Source organism: Diuraphis noxia, unplaced genomic scaffold, assembly GCF_037042655.1.
Source record: "Diuraphis noxia isolate RWA-SAM2 unplaced genomic scaffold, SU_Dnox_SAM2 contig0003, whole genome shotgun sequence".
NCBI classification, from domain to species: Eukaryota; Metazoa; Arthropoda; class Insecta; order Hemiptera; family Aphididae; genus Diuraphis; species Diuraphis noxia.
Window position 1 is genome coordinate 69,363,753 of NW_028301713.1, and position 20,434 is coordinate 69,384,186.

Genomic DNA, 20,434 nt, shown 5'->3' on the forward strand with positions numbered 1-20,434 from the left:
CATATGTAAAATCAATGTTGTATATTAAAGTATAACTTACCATTTTTATTCGGTAGAATGATTTTGTTTGTGGACTTTCGTGGGATTTTTAGTTTGGTGCGATGTTTTTGAAATAGCTGTAGGCTTTTGTAAGAACTATACTTTGAACACTCTCATTTAATAAAAAACTTTTAATCTTTTTGATTTATATACTTATAATCATAAAAACATATTTAATTATTTCCTTGAGTAGATTTAATTATTTCCATGACTGTATAGTCACACAGATCAAAATTATTCAAGAATATACTTTAAATAGGTTTGGAACTCAAGAAGTATAGGTAGGTACTAAACTATGTTATCGTCAAAACAATTAATTAATAACTAATAAGGTGTAGTCTGAACCTTTTTTTATTACTTTATAATTCTATAATCAAGTAGAAAACTTGTAAGTGCATTAAATATTTTTCAGGAATTTAATATATAATTAATATTTAATGATATTTAATTTAAATATTATATTAACAACAAGTAGACTGAAAGGAGTTTACACTGAAAATGTATTTACAGGAAGCGACACAGTGTAGTGTGAACTCCAATGAACCCCTTTTATATTACAGATACTACAAAGTAGAACCCAACCCTACTCAAGTCAAATATTTATAATTATGTGTTTACTGATCATGAAAATAATTATCAAATAAAAATTGTGATATGATTGTATCATTGTGATAACAGAAACCAGTTACCATTTAGTATTTACCGTTACGTTCACAACTTCACCAAAAAAATGAAAAAAATTAATTTTGAGAAATCACAGATAATTTTCTCTTCAAAAATCGCGATTCACGATAAATCCACTATAGAATATATATTATAATAATATAATGTACCACGGTTGTGACATTAAGTCTGTAAATCAACCACGGTTTAAATTTAGTGATACCGTGGTCCACATTGCAGTAAACGTGAACTGATGTCATCGAAGTATATTTTATATTATAAGCATACTTGCGATTGGACTGTGAGTAGCCACTAAATAATTGTCTATCGTCGTCGACATTATTTATGTGAAACAATGATCACGGATCGTTTTCTCAAAATTTCACAATCGTTTTCGAATCGCCAACTAAGGCCTGAGGGTATGTATTAATGTATTATTATTATTGATTGAGGACAGGGGTGTTCAGTGTCACGAAATTCCAGCATAACAAATACTTGTATCACATGGTTAAGTATACTTAATCTATGCTCATATAATGTCCCTTTACACATAATCAATCATACTGGGATAATATTTATAAGCAATTTGTCCGATAACTGATACATCATTATTATGATTTATGATTAATATGGTATCATAATTTAATTGCGTCTTGAGAAACGTATCACTTGCCATCAGGTAAAACCTTATACTTTATATTACTAAAAAAAAAACAATGAGTGAATGGATAGCGTAGCAATATTAATAATATATTTTTATATTTTTATTAATTTTCTTAGAGTTCGAAAATGCTTTTAATATTTTTAACATGTTATTGTGTATCAAAATAACAATGGAAAACAGATTCGAGATCCTACGAGCAACGGTTTGTATAACAGATTAGTAAGTACAAAAAAAAAAATGACTGAGATTAATAAATTGTTAAAGGAAAAAAATCGTTTTTTTTTGTTAATAATATCCAATTTTACATTTTAGTATTTTACACACTATATTGGTAGATAAGACAGTACTGAGATAGCTATATATAATATATTATTTATATGATGGGAAATTTTTTTTATTAATAAAGTGAATATTTATCGTACAACCCGTATACAATTAAGTATTTACAAAATAAAGAAAATACATTTAAAATAATACGTAATGGATCAGATAAGTAAAGAGGCACTCAGAAGTAGACAAATATTCAATAAAAAAATTTAAAAAAATTAAATGTTGAATATTGAATAGTAATGGTAGGGTTACACAGAAGACAGAATACGCTTAGTGCTTATAGAGTAAGTAATAAAACTCAAGATATAAAATGAATAGTATATCAGTGTAATTTCTATTTCTCAATTTATCGTGGGAAGGATATACACATTATGTAGATACTTATTTATACTATTATTAATAAACTATAACAGCAGTACAATAATGTAAAGTCAAGCATGACCTACGAGCATGATAATGTTTTTAATTTCTATATTTCATGTGATATTAATTATTTGTAAAAAATAAAATAATTCGTGGTCTATTAATTAATTCTCTAATCAAATTTATACGAATTGAAATTTGACTTTGACATACCTTACTACATGTCAACATGTAGACACATCATTAATGATAAATGCATTATATACAGCGTGACCCACCGTGTTTATTGATTTTCAATAAATATTAAATACAGACAAATTGTTATAAAACATGAAAGATTGAAAGGCAACTCTGTATAGACGTTACACAAAATCGATAGTACCTAACTCAAACCATAAGGCTTACAAAATAATAATACAAGTTAAAATAAAATTTATATCAATAAAACAATGTAAACTGGTGAAGACTAATACATGCTTGGAGTGTATAGGTAAGAAATAACTATAAATAATAATTTATAACACTTTTTTCAAACAATGGATTGCGCCAATAAACAGATTTTTGCCAATCCTTAGTGTTTTTGTGAATATCTAAAAACAGCATTGTCATAAATATTTAACTAGTAAATTTTTTATTTTAGTATGAATTAAGAATTATGAAGAATCTTGAATTAAATGGACAAATATTTTTTTTTTATGGTTAGGGCTTCGACAACTGAGGTCATTAGCCTGGGGAACTGTAGGGGAAGGTACTGTAAGGTTTTAACTCGTGGGTTTTTTTGGCAGAATGTTGGGCCGTAATACGTTTGGACACAGAACGATATTTTTACCTGAGATTCGGAAAAACGATTGGGAACACACGTTTAGGTACACTTTTTTTCAGACCCCAAAAAGCAATACAACGTTTGAGTAATAAAATATTTTTAAAATAATACTACGTTTGGGTACCAACGTTTAGGTGCACATTTTTTACTTATATACTTTTACATTTTATCTTTTAGAGCCTATTAGCGTTACCCAGGAGACACCACGAGGAGGTTGGCTCTTAATAGTCTCCCAAAAATGTTTATTATTTATTTTTTACAATTAATATTTTAATTATTTTATTAAAATATAATATTAAGTTGAAATATTTAGTCATTCATTCTATTAAAATCTTATGTTATTTATTTACTTATCTACCTATAGGTATTTTTTTCCCCGACAAAAAGTGGACCGATGTCATATAGATAATTTTTTATATCGTTTTCAACTTTGAATTTATTGTATTTTTTTTTAAATATACTCAATATTATCTGAATCCTCTTTCTTGTACAATTTTTTATGTTTTTCTTAATACTGCATAACTTTAAATAAGTTTCTTTTTGAATTTCCATCAATGTATTGATTATATTAAAACAGTTTGGATGGCTTGTATAAAACTGACTATTAAAGTCTCGATGAAATGCTTCAGGCCCATTTGTTGTCCTAGGATCAGATGATGGACTTTCTGCCCACAAATATGGCGGAAAACAACTATTTTCCTCGACGTAAGTCTCTAGAATATAATCCGTAAATATTTCAGCTGCGACAGGTGCATCGGACATTAGAGCTACAAAACCATTGCTTACCGCATTAGGCGATGTACAACTAAGACCAAAAAAACTTTGAAGCCATTTGTATACATCGGTTTTTTCTATGTAATGCTTATATAATTCTTTGTCACTTTGTATCCGACGAAACCAGGCTTGACTCAAATGAAAACGACAACCTAATATTATACAGTTTTCAAAAACTTCTAATACTGCATTATGGGTCTTCTTGAAAAGCTTCATGATTAATATGGTCTCCATTAATCAAAATAACAAATTTTAAATTTTGAGAAATTTTTGCTGTTATGTTACACTTACGATTAGTACAACGAAAAATGTAGCTAAATTCACTGAATTTAAAACGATCAATAATCAAAAACCTTTTACCACGACGGGTTTCAAAAACTTCACTTATACGATTTGCCATGACTATCCACTATGACATTGAAGACACAATGAGACACAGTCACATTGATTGAATAAAGAAATTTGAAAAGATATATATATATACCTATGTCCTATATTGATGCAGTCGTAATAAAGATTATAGTCGATGACAATTACATGTATTACGTTACGTAATTTACGTATAAATTCGTAGTCGCGTATATTACGATAATAATCAAAATAATGTAAGTAATTGATATTAATTGGAGATAAAGTATATGAGTATACCACTATTGTAGATCACGTGTTTATAAAGTGTAACCAGACGTGTCTTGTATAGTATGTGTATTGTGTACCCAAACGTTTTCTGATTTACCAGGTAAAATTATAAAATACCTTTTATTTTATGTGTCCAAACGTTGTGTCTATTTGTACCCAAACGTGTTGGCTTTTGGGTCAATGTGACCAAACGTTCAGCGCCCGAATTTTGAATGGGCACCCGTGGGTTTCTGCCATGCCCGGTTGGGGGCCGGCGGCCTCTCTCTTCAGACATCGCGAAATGCCCGAAGAGCGATGCCGCCCGTGACCGAGATTCGAACCGGCGACTGCGTGCGTCGCAACCGACGCCTTAGTCCGCTCGGCCACTCCACCCCCAATGAACAAATTAAAATTAAGCTTTAGCGATAAAAATTCAATATTTTGTACATTTAAAAAAATAAATAACCATCGTAATTTTATCCAATTTTGTCTAAATTTGAACTTCAAAATGATATATTATAATTTATAATGGACAATTAACATTTTTAAAGAACTATATAAAAACATTAAAAACCGCTTATTAGGAACTTTGTATTAAATTCATATATAATTCTAACTATAAACGCTTATAAAAAAAATATGAAGATCTAAGTATTTTTGGCATTTGTTAATTTTTAATACGTATATATATTATATAAATAACTTATACTTTTTGAGGAAGCTTGTATTAATTTCTAAGGCTTTTTGACGGAGCAAAAACAATTTGTTAACATTAATAGAAGCATAACTAAAAATATTTATAAATAGGTAGATAAAAAGACTAAAACAGTTAAAATATTTTGAAAATTATATGTTTTAGTCATAACAAAATAATAAAATAGATTTTTTGAAAACGTTGTATTTACAAACGTAAATATACGTTATATTATTCACTATAAAAATTCGATAGACGTTACATAATATTATAGTACGTGACTTTTGACGATTGTCCAAACCGGAGCAATTGAATTGGCTCCCCAATACAGGTAGTCATTATTTTACCCTTACTAAGTACCTTTGAATTGGCTCCCAAGAATTTGCTGTTGAATTGGCTCCCTACCGTTTTTTTTCAAAAATGTATTGATTGCCAATATGTTAATAATTTAAAGTACGTATAATTCGTATTCATATATTTTATATCGTTACACAAAATTATATTAAAAAATTTAAAAACAGAAAATATTTTACCAAAGTACGTCATTATAAAATGTATGTATATTATATAAATTAAAAAATTAAAAAAGCAGACAGTATTTTAGCAAAGTGCGTCATTATAAAATATATACATAAAAATAAATAAGTTAAACAAAAATATTATATTAGACTATTTTTCGGGGTCTATACTTATAATAATTTTTGTATCAGATTGAGTACTATATAATATATATATAAAGTTCAATATATTTGGATTTTACACCGTAAAAGTAAACGCCTATAATATGAGAATCCCTGGTTAAAAAATAATATTTAACAATTTAAGGAGCCAAATTAAATATACATTTTTCAGGAGCCAATTCAAGGATCGAATTTATATTTACCCAAAATTGGGAGCCTTTATATTATATTATATTGTTTTTCTCAAGTTGCAGCCAATATTCCTATACATATTATATACTTGCATTTCTATACTATACCTGTGAAATTTGTTTTATAACACTTGTTTTAAAATAAACAATTTTACATAAATATATAATGTGGTACTTATAACTACAACATTCATTATCAATAGCGTTTTTTTTAAGTTTAAATGTTAAATGTTTTCACTGATTGAACATAATGATATTAGCATATTATATTATCTACACTATCTACAATTCTACCATACACCTATTATATAAATGTATATAAATATTAAATACACAACTGTATAAATTGAAGTTAACATTTTAATTAACTTGATATAAGATTAGGTTAGGTTAGGTTATAATATTATATAGGTTTTATGGGGACTTATTATGTTGTTTTATAATACATAATAATAATAATATATCTGCCGTTTGCAATAGGCAATAGAGTACTGTATCAGCAAAGAAGGTTTAGTTGAAAATTTCTATTTGTAATTGAAATACCCATAACAAAAAAACTGTACAACAACAAAACAAACACATGTGAGTAAGATAAAACATGTAGGATGTATTTTTTGTACCTATACTTAACCAAATAACATACAACAATACATTTATAAAATGTAGATTGTATATAGGTATTGTGACTTTTAGTTAAAGATGAATGTGTTGATTTTGATAACATTTTCATATTAATAGGTAAAAATAATACAATTTGAATACAACAAAAATATTTCTTAACGTTATTTAGATATGAATAATCATGTATAATATAATATTTTAAATAAAACACACGTAACGTGCTACATTTTATTATTGTTTATTTAGATTAGGTAGTTGGTTACAGGTTGACCCCGTGAAAGTTCCGTGAACTTGAGCCTTTATTACTATATTAGGTACCTATTGGCTAATACCTAATATACATGTTAGTAGATACCTTTTAATTTTTATATCATATTCATGCCTGAACTTAATAATGATGCTATAATATTATTGATTACCATAATTAATAGCAATGCTGTAATTAGCAACCGCATGCCTACCGTTTTTCTATTTTACAAAAATATGAAAGTATAAAGATAAACACAACGTACTACTGACACATAAATGAAGCAACATAAGCGGAAGATAATTTTACGAAATTTTTTATGTACAATAATATAGGTGTATTCCTATTAATTAAACTCCGAGATCTCTCTACTTATTGGATGTAACTATCATCAGTTTATTGATATTATGAGTTAATTAAATTTTCTACTACTAAATTATTTGTTTTATCGTATACGAATCAATACCTTTTAATTTATTCATAACCAGTATGAGCTTAATAATTTGGCTGTGTACCTATAGTATTTAAAATCATTCATTACGTGTTATTTAGATATATGATTGTGTTTAACGTTTTTTTTGGAATGTCAATTTGAACATACATAATTAATTATGATTATAAGCTATAATATTAATTATTGTAAGTTATATATTTTTTAATTTATATAATATTATTGTCTATGTTCTACTTACAAAATCAAGGTGTCTATATAATATTGCAGATATTATCTTAAAACTTATTTAGGTATGTAGTTTAAGACAATGAATATTTTTAAAAGTATTTCAGAAATATTATTAATTAACAAATGACCTAATTAATTAATAAACTTCTTTTAAATCATTGGCTATTTCATAATATATTGGATTACACTTTGAAATAGGAGGGTTCATAGGAGGGTAAATACATTTAAATGTATTTGAAATCTGTTTTTACAATATATTTATTATTTTGAAAATTGATAGTTGTTTATAATTTATATAATTTAGCTATTTTTAATCCTGCAATATTGCAAATTGACTTTTCTGTAATACTAACACCTTGGGCTCTAGGTCAGCAATCAACACCATAGCTAAAGTGGCCTGTTATACAATTTTATTGTTCAAATATTATCTATACGATGTAGTGTTGAATGTATTTTGATACCTAGTGAATGAAGTACGTAAACATATTTTAAATTATATTGTTACTAAAAACTTTGTATTAATCATTATCATGATATCAAATTAAACTCAACGCTTTATTGCAGATAATATTTTAATTTTTTAGTTTAATAACTATTTAATCAACTATAATATTGATTCAGGGCTCACAGGTTGATCCTTCATAAAGAACACCAGATATGTAGCGTGTACGATGGACGGTAAAAAGTAATAAATTACAATTTAAACTATCACCTTCCTTCTCCTACTGCTACCAACCGTTTTTTAAATATTTCTCTCACAAAAATACCTCTCATTAATATATTAAATAACTCAATAATATTATAACTCTACTGTAGAATATTACAGTTATGTTATTATCATTTATTATAAAATATTACGATGGAGTATTTAGATTTCACATACACTATAATCTTAATATAATACCATATTTTGTAGTACAGTTAAGTTGTATGTTTCTATATAAAAAAAATTAAGAAAAAAAAGGCGGGTAAGTCGTGGATGTCGCTCTGATGTACAGTAGGTTACAATAGTGGGTTACTGTAATGGATGGAATTAAATTTGAAACCAATGATATTATATCATTGTATACGAAAAACGATTCTGAACGAAGACGGTTTATCTGTTTAGAACATATTATAGATTATAAAAAATTTTCAAATCTTAGATTTAAAAAGAAAATTTTTTATGAATTTCTAGCTTAAAATATTTTGTGAATTTTCGCGATTTTTACGTATGTTTTCTAAAATTCAAACTTTGAATGCTTGTAAAAAAAAATTGTGACTAAGTATTTCTTTTATTTTTCAACTGATATTGTAAAAATATGATAGGAGCCATGTATTAAATTTTCAAATCTTAGATATAAAAGGAAAATATTTTATGAATTTCTAGCTTAAAATAATTTGTGAATTTTCGTGATGTTTACATAATATTTTACATAATATGTTGCAAAACTCAAAGTTTGAATACTTATAAAAAAAAATTGTAACAATGTATTTCTTTTAGTTTTCAACTGCTATTGTAAAAATATGTTAGGAGCCTTGTATTAAATTTTCAAATCTAAAAATTAAAAAGAAAAACTTTTATGAATTTCTATCTAAGATAATTTGAACATTGCCGTAATTTTTACGTATTTAGTCAAAATTTGAACTTTAAATACATATAAAAAAAAATCGTGCCTACGTATTTTTAATATTTTTTAACTGCTATTTTTACAATGTGTTAGAAGCCTTGTATTAAATTTTCAAGCTTTTATACCGAACAAATAATTTTTTATCGATATTTATAGAAAAAAAAACTAAAAACGTTGAAAAATTAAAATGTCAGTAAACAGCTCAAAACAAATCTAAATATTTTGAAAATTTTATCAAATATATAAAATGCCTATATAAACATTCAGTCAAAATTTCAAGTATCTGCGGTAATTTGTTTTATAGTTAAACCAAAATAAGGAAATCGCTAAAAGTGAAAATCCAATGTTGTAAAAATTTAAATTTAAAATGTTCATAAAAATTTAATTTGAATTTCCGGTGGACTTTTTATTTGTGATAAAGATTGAAAACTTGTAAGAAATCTTGTATTAAATTTTTAAATCTTAGATTTAAAAAGAAAATTTTTTATGAATTTCTAGCTAAATAAAAATAATTTATGAATTTTCGTGATTTTTACGTATTTTGTCAAAATTCAAACTTTGAATACTTATAAAAAAGAATTGTGACTATGAATTTATTTTATTTTTCAACTGCTATTGTAACAATATGTTAAGAGCCTTGTATTAAATGTTTAAGCTTTTCTGCCTAACAAATACATTTTTATCGATATTAATTTTAAAAAAACTAATAATGATCGAAAATTTTAAATGCCTATGAATAGTTCAACTTAAGTCGAAAATTTTTGAAAATTGCGTGGTGGATAGAATATACTTATACAAACATTCGGTGAAAATTTCATGTATCTATGGTCATTTGTTTTAAAATTACATCTAAAACCAAAATCAATTTTGTCGAAAAATGAGTGTGCGTAAAATTGCCCGTTTTCCCCTTAATTTTTAGTTTGTTTTTCTCGATTATTTAGAAAAGTATTAAGAATTTTTCACTTTTGTACCATAGTACCAACTAGATTCACTTTCTGATCGAACGAGGTACTGAAGTCAAAAATCGAAGCACTTTTACTGCCCCAAAACGTGATGACAGACACAAAAAAAAAATCAATACATTCATCGCTCCGCTCAGAATCTAAAAACGTAAATCTTTTAAACAATTAAGGTGTCTAGACAAAAAAAAGATAAAATTGCAAACATTCTATATTCAAAATTTTCAACTTTGTAGCAAACTTCGACGCGAATACGCAACTGTTTTATTTGTACATACATTTTACAGTTTCGAGAATAATAATATGATAGCGTGGGTTTTCATTTATTTTAATGAATTGATACTTATGTATAGTTATGTGATACTTTTTCGTTTTCTAATAAATTCATAAGTATGGATTACAATCAAAATAATTACTTTTGTCTTTTTTCCTGGAATGCCAGCATATTATATCATGTTAAGCTTGGGGAACGCGCAAATAAAACCATACGTATTCCAACGTCAAAAACGTCGTTTTAGCCGTATAGGTTAATCATATAATTTATTATTTATTTATTGTTTTAACTTTATAACTTTATAAGTTTGTAACTTATATGCACTGGGATGCGGGAACGATGCTAAATAAAATTTGCACACGCGCGAGTATTGTCCCGGACAATTTGTCCGACTCCGCGTATAATGTATAATAATATACTATTATTATACTGCAACTGCACATGCTGGATTTCAAATTCGATATATTATGTCACACCACTGTGTAAATTCGAATTCGTGTCTTTATTCATGGATAACCTGGTGCCGACCGAGATCGACTGTCAACAAAGTCTACTCGTATCTGTTTTACCCCAATGTCCCCAATATCGTTATTTTAATTGTTAATCTTTGAATATTTTATTTGGCAATTTAAAATTTTGAAGCTTCTGTAGAAACGCCATTTCAAATCCAATAATAAACGACGTGTTATTCAAGTGCATAGGTACCTGTTTTTTACTCATCCTGTATAGCGTAAATATAATATAATAATATAATATGATGTATAAATTATTAACTAATAATACGTTAAATACGGCACTGTGAGTATGTCGGTGCAAACACGGTCCGAATATCAATGACAAAATGTCAACGCGTATATTTATTTAGACGATAACAAGGCTCGTTGTTGTACACATAACATTATATATTATGTACTATATCGGTTATTGTAGACATTCTCGGATTAGGCATGCGCAACTTAATTTTAACATTTAAAATAAAACATATTCAATAAATATTTCACTCCTGACACAGTCCAGCGCGAAACGATATAGGCCATTACTTCAGGATAATAATAAATTATTATTATCTATACCTATACTAGAAAACAGCATTTATAGCGAACATGCCTTATAATCAGTGTTGGGGAAATAACTTTTTTTTTGTAATTAAATTACATTATTAAATATTAATTACTCTTCAAAATTATAACTAAATTACTCTTAAAGTCTTAAGTTAGTTTTTATGGAGGAGAGTTAAGTTACATTACTTTTGAGTTAAAAAGTAACTTAATTACAATATACGTTTTTTTTAAGTAATATTTATTATGTCAAATAAGCAATAAGAATAGCTTTAAGAAAAATATCACATTTAAGAATATTTAATTTATAAATAAAAATATTATATACTTAGGACTTAGGTTATAATATTCATATATAGGTTATGAAATGAATATATATATATATATATGAATATTATTTATGTACACATAATGATCAATATTTTTTGATAAAATACTGCTTTCGCATTGCTTCCGCGGCGCCAATCCTAATACTTAGGTGATCTAAGGTGAACCCTTTTTTTAGGATCAAAAAGACAACGTACTGAACCCTATTATTTAAGAGAATTTGATGTTACTGTTGCTATACTGGTGCAGAACAACAGCTATCAATAATTTAATGTACAGAAACCCTAGTCAAACAAATTCAAAATTATTGGTGTAATTATTTTTATTACCCTATATTATTGATACTATTATGAATCATTTAAAATCAATATTTTCCGAAGAATCGTAAAAATTAGCACATGCAACAGAAAGTCTTTTAAGTAATGAGTCTTGACTATATCAATGCATTATATTTTATTAAACATTACAAGGTTTATTGAAAATTATTTTTTAATCTCTTATAAATATATTAAGTACATTTATTTAATAAAATGGTTCTATGTTAAATTTATTTTTCAATAAACAAGGAGTGTTTGAATTCGGAAATGACAGTTGCTAGAAATTGCAGCACGCTCCAACTCGCTGACAAATTTGGGGTGAGAGAGTTAAAACAGGTTATCAGTAAAACTGTTAATCCAAATTAATTTAAGTTACTTTACGTTGCCTTAGTTTTACCGATCTTGTCTCCTTCATGTGAAAGGAGCTTTTCAATTATGCGAAGAATAAAATCTTGGACACATATACTACAATGAGTCAGGAAAAACTATCGGACAGTCCACTTCGGACTTATCAGTTATTCATATTGAAAGGAATATAGTCCTTGATAATGATATTGTTTTAAATAAGTATGCTGAAATCCAAAAAAATGTTGGTGCTTAAGTCCCCCTGATATTTTTAGGTGATTTGCGCCTATGCTTAAGTCTATACTCTATAGTCTTCACAATGTCAAGTTAATAGTTAAAAACAAAATACAAATCATAGGCGCAATTTTAATATTTTACTTATGGGGGGGGGGGGGGGGGCTAGACAAATGCATATCAAATAATCGTAATTTGTATTACAAATATTATTATAATATTTATGATATAACTATCTAAATACAATTTACATATTTTTTGGACTTATGATCAACAAATGAGCTTAATTAAATAAAAATTAATTTGTTTTAATCACTTTGACCACAAAGCCTTGTTTATATACGTACATGAATATTATTTAAAAAATCTAAGAAATATTTTTTTCTAGTTTTAGTCACAGTTTTTTTTTTTTTGTAAACAAATTAATAATAGGAACCTACATTAACTTGGAAAAGTTTTATTGTACAGATTTGCTTTTTACAAACATTTCAATTAATTTTAAACTGTCAACGTGGTGCAGCTGTACATCAATATTGGCACAAAAAAATGTGAATTTCGTTTTATAATTTAAATTCTTCAAGCTACCTACAGTATTACAGTTACATTAATAATTAGTATGATTTACCGCAGACTTTTTTAAAGAAAAGCTGGGACAAACGGTCAATTACATATTACAACCTTTTGTTTGATCTCCGAATAAATATATTTAATATTGCTCATAGATAGGTAACCTATACATAGTTGATAGGTCATACATACAAACTATGTATACTGCAGCATCGGCATACACACATTGTGTTGTTCTTTAATGTTTTATTTTATTTTTCTAAATGCCTTACTAATTGTTTATCTCTATATCAATACGAATTTTAATTTTGAACTCATATCATAAGATAAAAATTCTTCAAAATGAAATTAGATTAAATTTCTAAAACAAAATAGATAGTTGTATAATATACTATTTAATCATTGACGTTTGAATATAGTTTTATGTTTAATATTTTACTAATAAGGTATTGTCGTGGAATGAAAAATTAACTTAAAGAGAATATTATAGATAACTATAAAATATTTCCTAAAAAAACATAATGGTCGGTTTATCTTTGGTAACTGGTAACGTTTTACTGTTTTAGTGCTATGCATTATTGTGTTATGTAATATTTCCCATAAAAAATAATGTACACCATTTATACTGCGAGAATTTTATTATATAATATAGGTATAATATATTAATTAATATTTTTTGGTAACAAATAAAGATTTACAAAATATAATATGTGTACCATTGACATAAACGCATTTATTTTACTCTTAAAAGTTGTAAAAGTTTACTTGAGAATCAACCTTATAATATTTAGGAAATACCTATAATTACAACGAAAATGTATGTTCATTTTATATTTCTGAAAACACTATTGCTTTGGAAATCAACCAATTTTTTTTTTTGGAAACGTTAGCTTTTAATATCGATTTTGTTATAATTGACCTATAGTATATACACAATACACATGTGATATGTTAAGTATGCATATTGTGTATATCAGAGATGCACGCGTAGAATACATTTTTGAGGTATGTATAGTATTCCCCAACGAGGCCTCATGAAGTCGATTGTTATAAATAGTCTTTACCGCCCATAGGATACCTACCTACTCCATACACGCGTGTTCGTCAATATCAATTTTTAATGATGTTACAATTGGCTCTTGTTAACCAGTTAATGTATACACTAGCCTAATAATAATGTTTTCCTAATTAAAACGCAATTTCTTTTCTTTGAAAATACATTCATGTAAGCATAATAAACTATGCACAAAGGTCATAATATGTGTCTAGACAATGAAAAAACGTCCCCACGAAAGAAAATTCTCATATTTTATTAATGTTTTTTGTCAAATTTTTATTTTTATTGATACCTTCATAACTACAGTGTGATATGTGACGTATGGCCCTACATGTTCGCATACAGCCCATTAATAAGTGTACATAAATTACATGTATACTATCTTATTATGTAGTACCTACCGTCGCTCTTACTCTGTGTAGAATGAGTGCAAATATAAAAAAAAGTACAGCTGTATGCCTGTATAAAGCATAAACACGTCAACATTTTCCAAAAAGTGTTAATAACTTAGATTTTCACATGTTTTAGAGGTTGTTTAAAGAGTGTTTGCAGCAAAACATTTTTTATTCAAACATAGAGGATGGTTTTATAAATTACAATATGTTGTACGTTGTATGATTTTTAAATTCTAACAAACGGAGATGACTAATGACTAATGACTTATAACTACTAATATTTAAATAAAATATTTTGTAATTTTGTTTTCATTTGTTCTAACAATTATTATCGAATGTGTTCAATCGTTCAATGTCCGTTGTCTTTTGAACTCTAGTCTCTATGATTGCGAACCTATATAAGTGCTCGCGGAAGACTTTATGGTGATTTTCGATACCAGTTTAACATTCCATGGAACTACTAATACAAATTTACGAATAGTATGCGGTGAAAACGAACTATCAATATCAGCTGTATCATATACTATAATATATTAGACATAATTTATAATTGGCTGAGATTACATTAATATTTTTCTATATTATAGAAGTTATTCGATAAAATTATTGATTTAAGAAAATTATGAATATATAAATGAACCTGTAAGCGGATAATTAGTTGAGATCAATATGGGTTTAACATGAGTAGGCGTTTCGGCGTTCGTGGTCATCACGTGGAAAAACAATGTATAATATTGCAAATAATGATGCAAAAACGCTTTAATTACAATCATACTTTAATATAAGTTTGGAAATGTATTAACTTCTATACAATAAAATTAAATACTGTATAGAAAACATACCTACTCCACGAGATTCGAAAGTTTTTACATTTTATATATTACTAAAAATATAAATTATCACAATTATATAAGATAATCATAAAATATCACATATTATATACGTATAGTTAATACTATTGATTCCATTAAAATATACATTGATAAAGTTAATGAACGCACATTGTGCATTTGTATAAAAACAAAAAAATATTTGATGTACCTACATGTTATATAGTATATTATTTAATCATTTTGTGAGTGATGTGTAAACATAGGAGATTAAACATTAAACCTATATAAAAGCTTGTTAAAATGACACGTTTAAAAAAATATCTCATTGTCAACAATGTTGTAAGAATAATTTTCATAGAATTACATATAAGTTTTAATTTTTATAATTACCTACCTATATTCGTATACATGGGTAACAAAACAATTCTATAATAAGTTAAATAAAACTTTTCTATATTTTCTACAGTATCTGTAGTCTACTCTAATCTAAATAGTAAATACATATAATATTATTTATAACGACATTGTAGCTCACGTTGTTTTATCTTTTATTTTTATTTTGTTTTATAGCATCTAACGACTATTTGATATAGTGATATTAAGTGGATATAATGAGGTTATGGTAATACTAGCTTACATTAAAATTGTTTAACAAATTATAAACATTGTTGTTATTGTAAATTCGTCAATTTTAAAAATTATTCGACGATACGTCAAATTGTTAAACATATTTAAATTGTATATCATAGCTTATGGGTGATGAGTAATGACGTTCAAAAATAAGTTTCGGCATTTAAATTATTAATAGAAGTCAAGTTTACCTTATTTGGCAACCACCTCAATAGAACCGATCTGTGTGTGATATTTTTAAATCATCATCATTTTGATCTGATCAAAATAAATTATCCGTAAAAATTCGAACTGCCGAGTAAACTTGTCTTAATCTCAAAATATATTCATATAATTTGATAAATAGATAATACTAGCTGTGGTAGATATGATTGAAGGCTTGTTTTTACCATGCTGTCCTTAATTATTATTAATCATAAAATGTTTTAATAAAAAGATTGTCAGTTATAATGTACCTTTTTAAATGTATTCGGAATGTAACTATATTAACTATATTAAGTAAGTATAGATAATAAAATAAATTTAAATTTAGTTAAATTCCACTATAATATGTGTCCACTGATTTATTAATTTCTGTATACCTACTAACCAATTGTTTAATTTAGTATTTGACGAAAGCGGACCATAATATAAATTATAATATTTATTTTGATTGAATATACAAGTGAAATTATTAATTTCACAAATAACCAATTTATGTTATTCTATATACCATGTATTGAGTTCTGATAAAATTATACTGATATAAAAATAGTAAACATATTAATTGTTTTTAATGTTTCAATACTGTAGCTAATGTTCTTCATTAGTGATATGAAGGATATAAATGATTTTATAAAAAGTTCAACAACAATTAGTATAGAAACGTTTATTTCGAAACGATTAACGCGCTAATAAATACATTTTTTTTTTTTACTTCAAAAATAGAACTGTTATTTTATCCCCGTGTAAAACGACGCAAAAATCGTCTCGATATGTACAAAAAGAAAAAACACATAGGTTTTCTTCAGTATAAATGAACATAAAGCGTGATTGTAATTTTGATTTTGTATGTTGTGGGAGGTGATGACTTAGAAGCATTTACGGTGGACAATGCCTGGGCCAGATTCGTCGTATTCTTGTTTGGAGATCCACATCTGTTGGAAGGTGGAAAGAGAAGCCAAGATGGAACCACCGATCCATACGGAGTATTTACGTTCTGGTGGAGCAATGATCTTGATTTTGATTGTGCTTGGAGCCAATGCGGTGATTTCTTTTTGCATTCTGTCGGCGATACCTGGGTACATGGTGGTACCTCCGGAAAGTACAGTGTTGGCGTACAAGTCCTTCCTGATGTCAACATCACACTTCATGATTGAGTTGTATACAGTTTCGTGGATACCGCAAGATTCCATTCCCAAGAATGAAGGTTGGAACAAGGCTTCTGGGCAACGGAAACGTTCGTTTCCGATGGTGATGACCTGTCCGTCAGGTAATTCGTAGGATTTCTCCAATGAGGTGGAAGCGGCAGCGGTAGCCATTTCCTGTTCGAAGTCCAAAGCGACATAGCATAATTTTTCCTTAATGTCACGGACGATTTCTCGCTCAGCTGTAATTTAAAAAAATTTTTAGATTGAAGTAGAGATTTTAATCCTCGTGGATACGGATGGTGATAAAATACATACCGGTGGTGGTGAAGCTGTAACCTCTCTCGGTTAAGATCTTCATCAAGTAGTCGGTCAAGTCACGACCAGCCAAGTCCAAACGGAGGATGGCATGGGGCAATGCATAACCTTCATAGATGGGGACTGTGTGGGAGACACCGTCACCAGAGTCCAAAACGATACCAGTGGTACGACCGGAAGCGTACAAGGAGAGTACGGCTTGGATGGCAACATACATGGCGGGTGTGTTGAAGGTTTCAAACATGATTTGAGTCATCTTTTCACGATTAGCCTTTGGGTTCAATGGGGCTTCGGTCAACAAGATTGGGTGCTCTTCTGGGGCAACACGCAATTCGTTGTAGAAAGTGTGATGCCAGATTTTTTCCATATCATCCCAATTGGTGATGATTCCGTGTTCAATGGGGTATTTCAAGGTGAGGATACCACGTTTGCTTTGGGCTTCATCGCCTACGTAGCTGTCCTTTTGTCCCATACCGACCATGACACCCTAATAAAGAATATAAATCCATATGTCAAAGTACGAAATATATGGCCGAACAAAATATAACAATAACGGCGAGCGTTCGTTTCCAATGAAATAATTTGTCACATGATATTAATACGCGACAGAATTTACAAAAAAAAATTTTCTCCTGACTAGATTCGAAACTCTATAGTAATAAAAAAATTAATTTAAAAAATTTAAAAAAATCATATCTATAATTATTAATTAAAAATCGTTTATAAGCAGAAAAAATACAATTTTAATAGTATGAATATTACCAATCTACAATTATATATAGGTTCTAGAATAGTATAATACTACTTCCCCCTCCCCCACCGTGTGTGTGTCAACATATTATTTAAATATGACAAATTTTTTTTGTCAAGATTAAAAAATTGTTTATTAAATTTGCTGGTGTGATCGATATTGTGTTACGCCTGAAAAATTATTCGTATAACATGGGTAAATTTGGTAACTATCAATTAATATATATTTTTATAATTTATAAATTCAAACATTTTCGATTAATTGTAAGTTGGTGTTGTAAGTAAATTGATTTTACAACGATAAGCATGGTGTGAAATAATAATATTTTGAATACTCGGAGAAAACATGCATATTAGCGTTCTAAATTTACAACGTGAGATTAATATTGCAGTGTGCACTGGACCAGCTGATGTAGAACATTTATTTTTGTAACGCTCCAGACCCCCTCCAAGTATTTCCAGACGCTCTGCATAAGTGCTATCTATTTTTATTAGACGGTTGTGATGAAGAGGTGGCGAGTGGAAGGGTTTGTTTGAAATCCGATGTATATAAAACGATAGTATAATAAAAATCCTTTGGCTCCCGCACAGTGTCCGCAGCTGGCGACATACGGTGTTTATTTTTACCCCGACGGACGGGTTGGCGAAGAGCCTACAGACGAGTTCGAAAGGCGGGGCACTGCTGTCCTATTTTCAGGACGCTACCTTTTATGGTCACGAATTCTGGGAGGGCCTCGTGGTAGTAGTTAACAGTTGTGTTTTGTTTTTGTATTACAAATTTCGTTTAATAAAATGGAAAGTGCAAATTTTTAAAACGAATTTTTGAAAACCTCCGGAAATAATATCATCGTAACGATGCGTTAAACGGATGTTTATACTAACTTGATGACGGGGTCTGCCGACGATGGAGGGGAAGACGGCACGGGGTGCGTCATCTCCAGCGAAACCGGCCTTGCACATACCGGAGCCATTGTCGACTACCAAAGCTGCTACATCATCGTCACACATTTTGCTGGTTTGGGTTTTTGAACCTGGAAAAAAAATACAAAAAAACGATAAACTTATGATTATGATCGGGACGTAAAAAATTGTAATACTTTATCGGTTCTAGGACGAACACTGAGTACACTGCGTTTCGGTATATTATATTATTATTATTTAATATAATATAATATATTGTAATATAACGAAAGAAAAAGAAATCGAACGGCCCGTTAAAAACGATCGTGGTGTTTTAAAAACGTTCGTATCACTCCACGTGACGAAAATATCACGTCGAAATGCTTCGTGAGCACCGAAATAAAAATATACGAGTAGAAAAACTCGAAAAAAATACAAATGTTTGACTTTAAAATTGAATATGAAAAGACGAGAAAAACTTGATTTTAACTTGAAGTTTCAATTACCTTTTTTTTTTAAATTTAATATTCAAAGTCCAGAGAACTAATATAAAAATATAACATAAATTTATACTAATAATATAATTTTATGAACAACTGCAGTAAATAACGGACATAATTGCGTGATGAATATCGCGTTTTAATTTTTTTTTCGCTCTTCGCCGTTCGATCAAACGACGTAATCGTCGAATTTGTATCGTAATTTATAGTATTATTGTGTGCAGCTTCTATATGAAATGTAAAAATTGCGTAAAATACTCACTGGTTTACGACGAAGGAAATCTGTACGACGGGTCTGCGGCTACTGTGTGGCTGCTGATCCGCTGTGGATGTGCTAATGAACGTTCTGTTGGTCGGTACAGGCGGTTTTATAAACGGGACCGATCCAAAAATACCGGCAGCCGCCGCCCATACATGGCTATGCGACGGGGGGCACAAAACACTATTTTCGGGGCGCCGCCGGTGTGGCCGCCGCCACTGCAGCCACGGCTCGGCGGCCCTGCGCGCGGCCGGCCCGCCATATATGGTTCGGGCCGGCGACCCTCCGTCGTCGTTGTCGCGCTGCTGCTGCTGCTGCTGCTGCTGAATCCGTCGATGCACACTCGCCGTCGGTCCAGTGCCGCGG

The 20,434-nt window shown here is 28.8% G+C and overlaps 1 protein-coding gene across 1 annotated transcript; it reads right to left on the reverse strand.

The window, feature by feature from the left end:
* Positions 1-16,848: 16,848 nt before the first annotated feature.
* Positions 16,849-20,210, reverse strand: LOC107162586 (actin, muscle). The gene is made up of 4 exons (XM_015509550.2): positions 20,072-20,210; positions 19,292-19,440; positions 17,660-18,146; positions 16,849-17,583 (listed from the first exon to the last, which is right to left on the reverse strand). Exons 2-4 carry the CDS (start codon positions 19,415-19,417, stop codon positions 17,066-17,068), a joined length of 1,131 nt encoding a protein of 376 aa, XP_015365036.1. The 5' UTR covers positions 19,418-19,440; positions 20,072-20,210; the 3' UTR covers positions 16,849-17,065.
* Between the last annotated feature and the right edge of the window lie 224 nt (positions 20,211-20,434).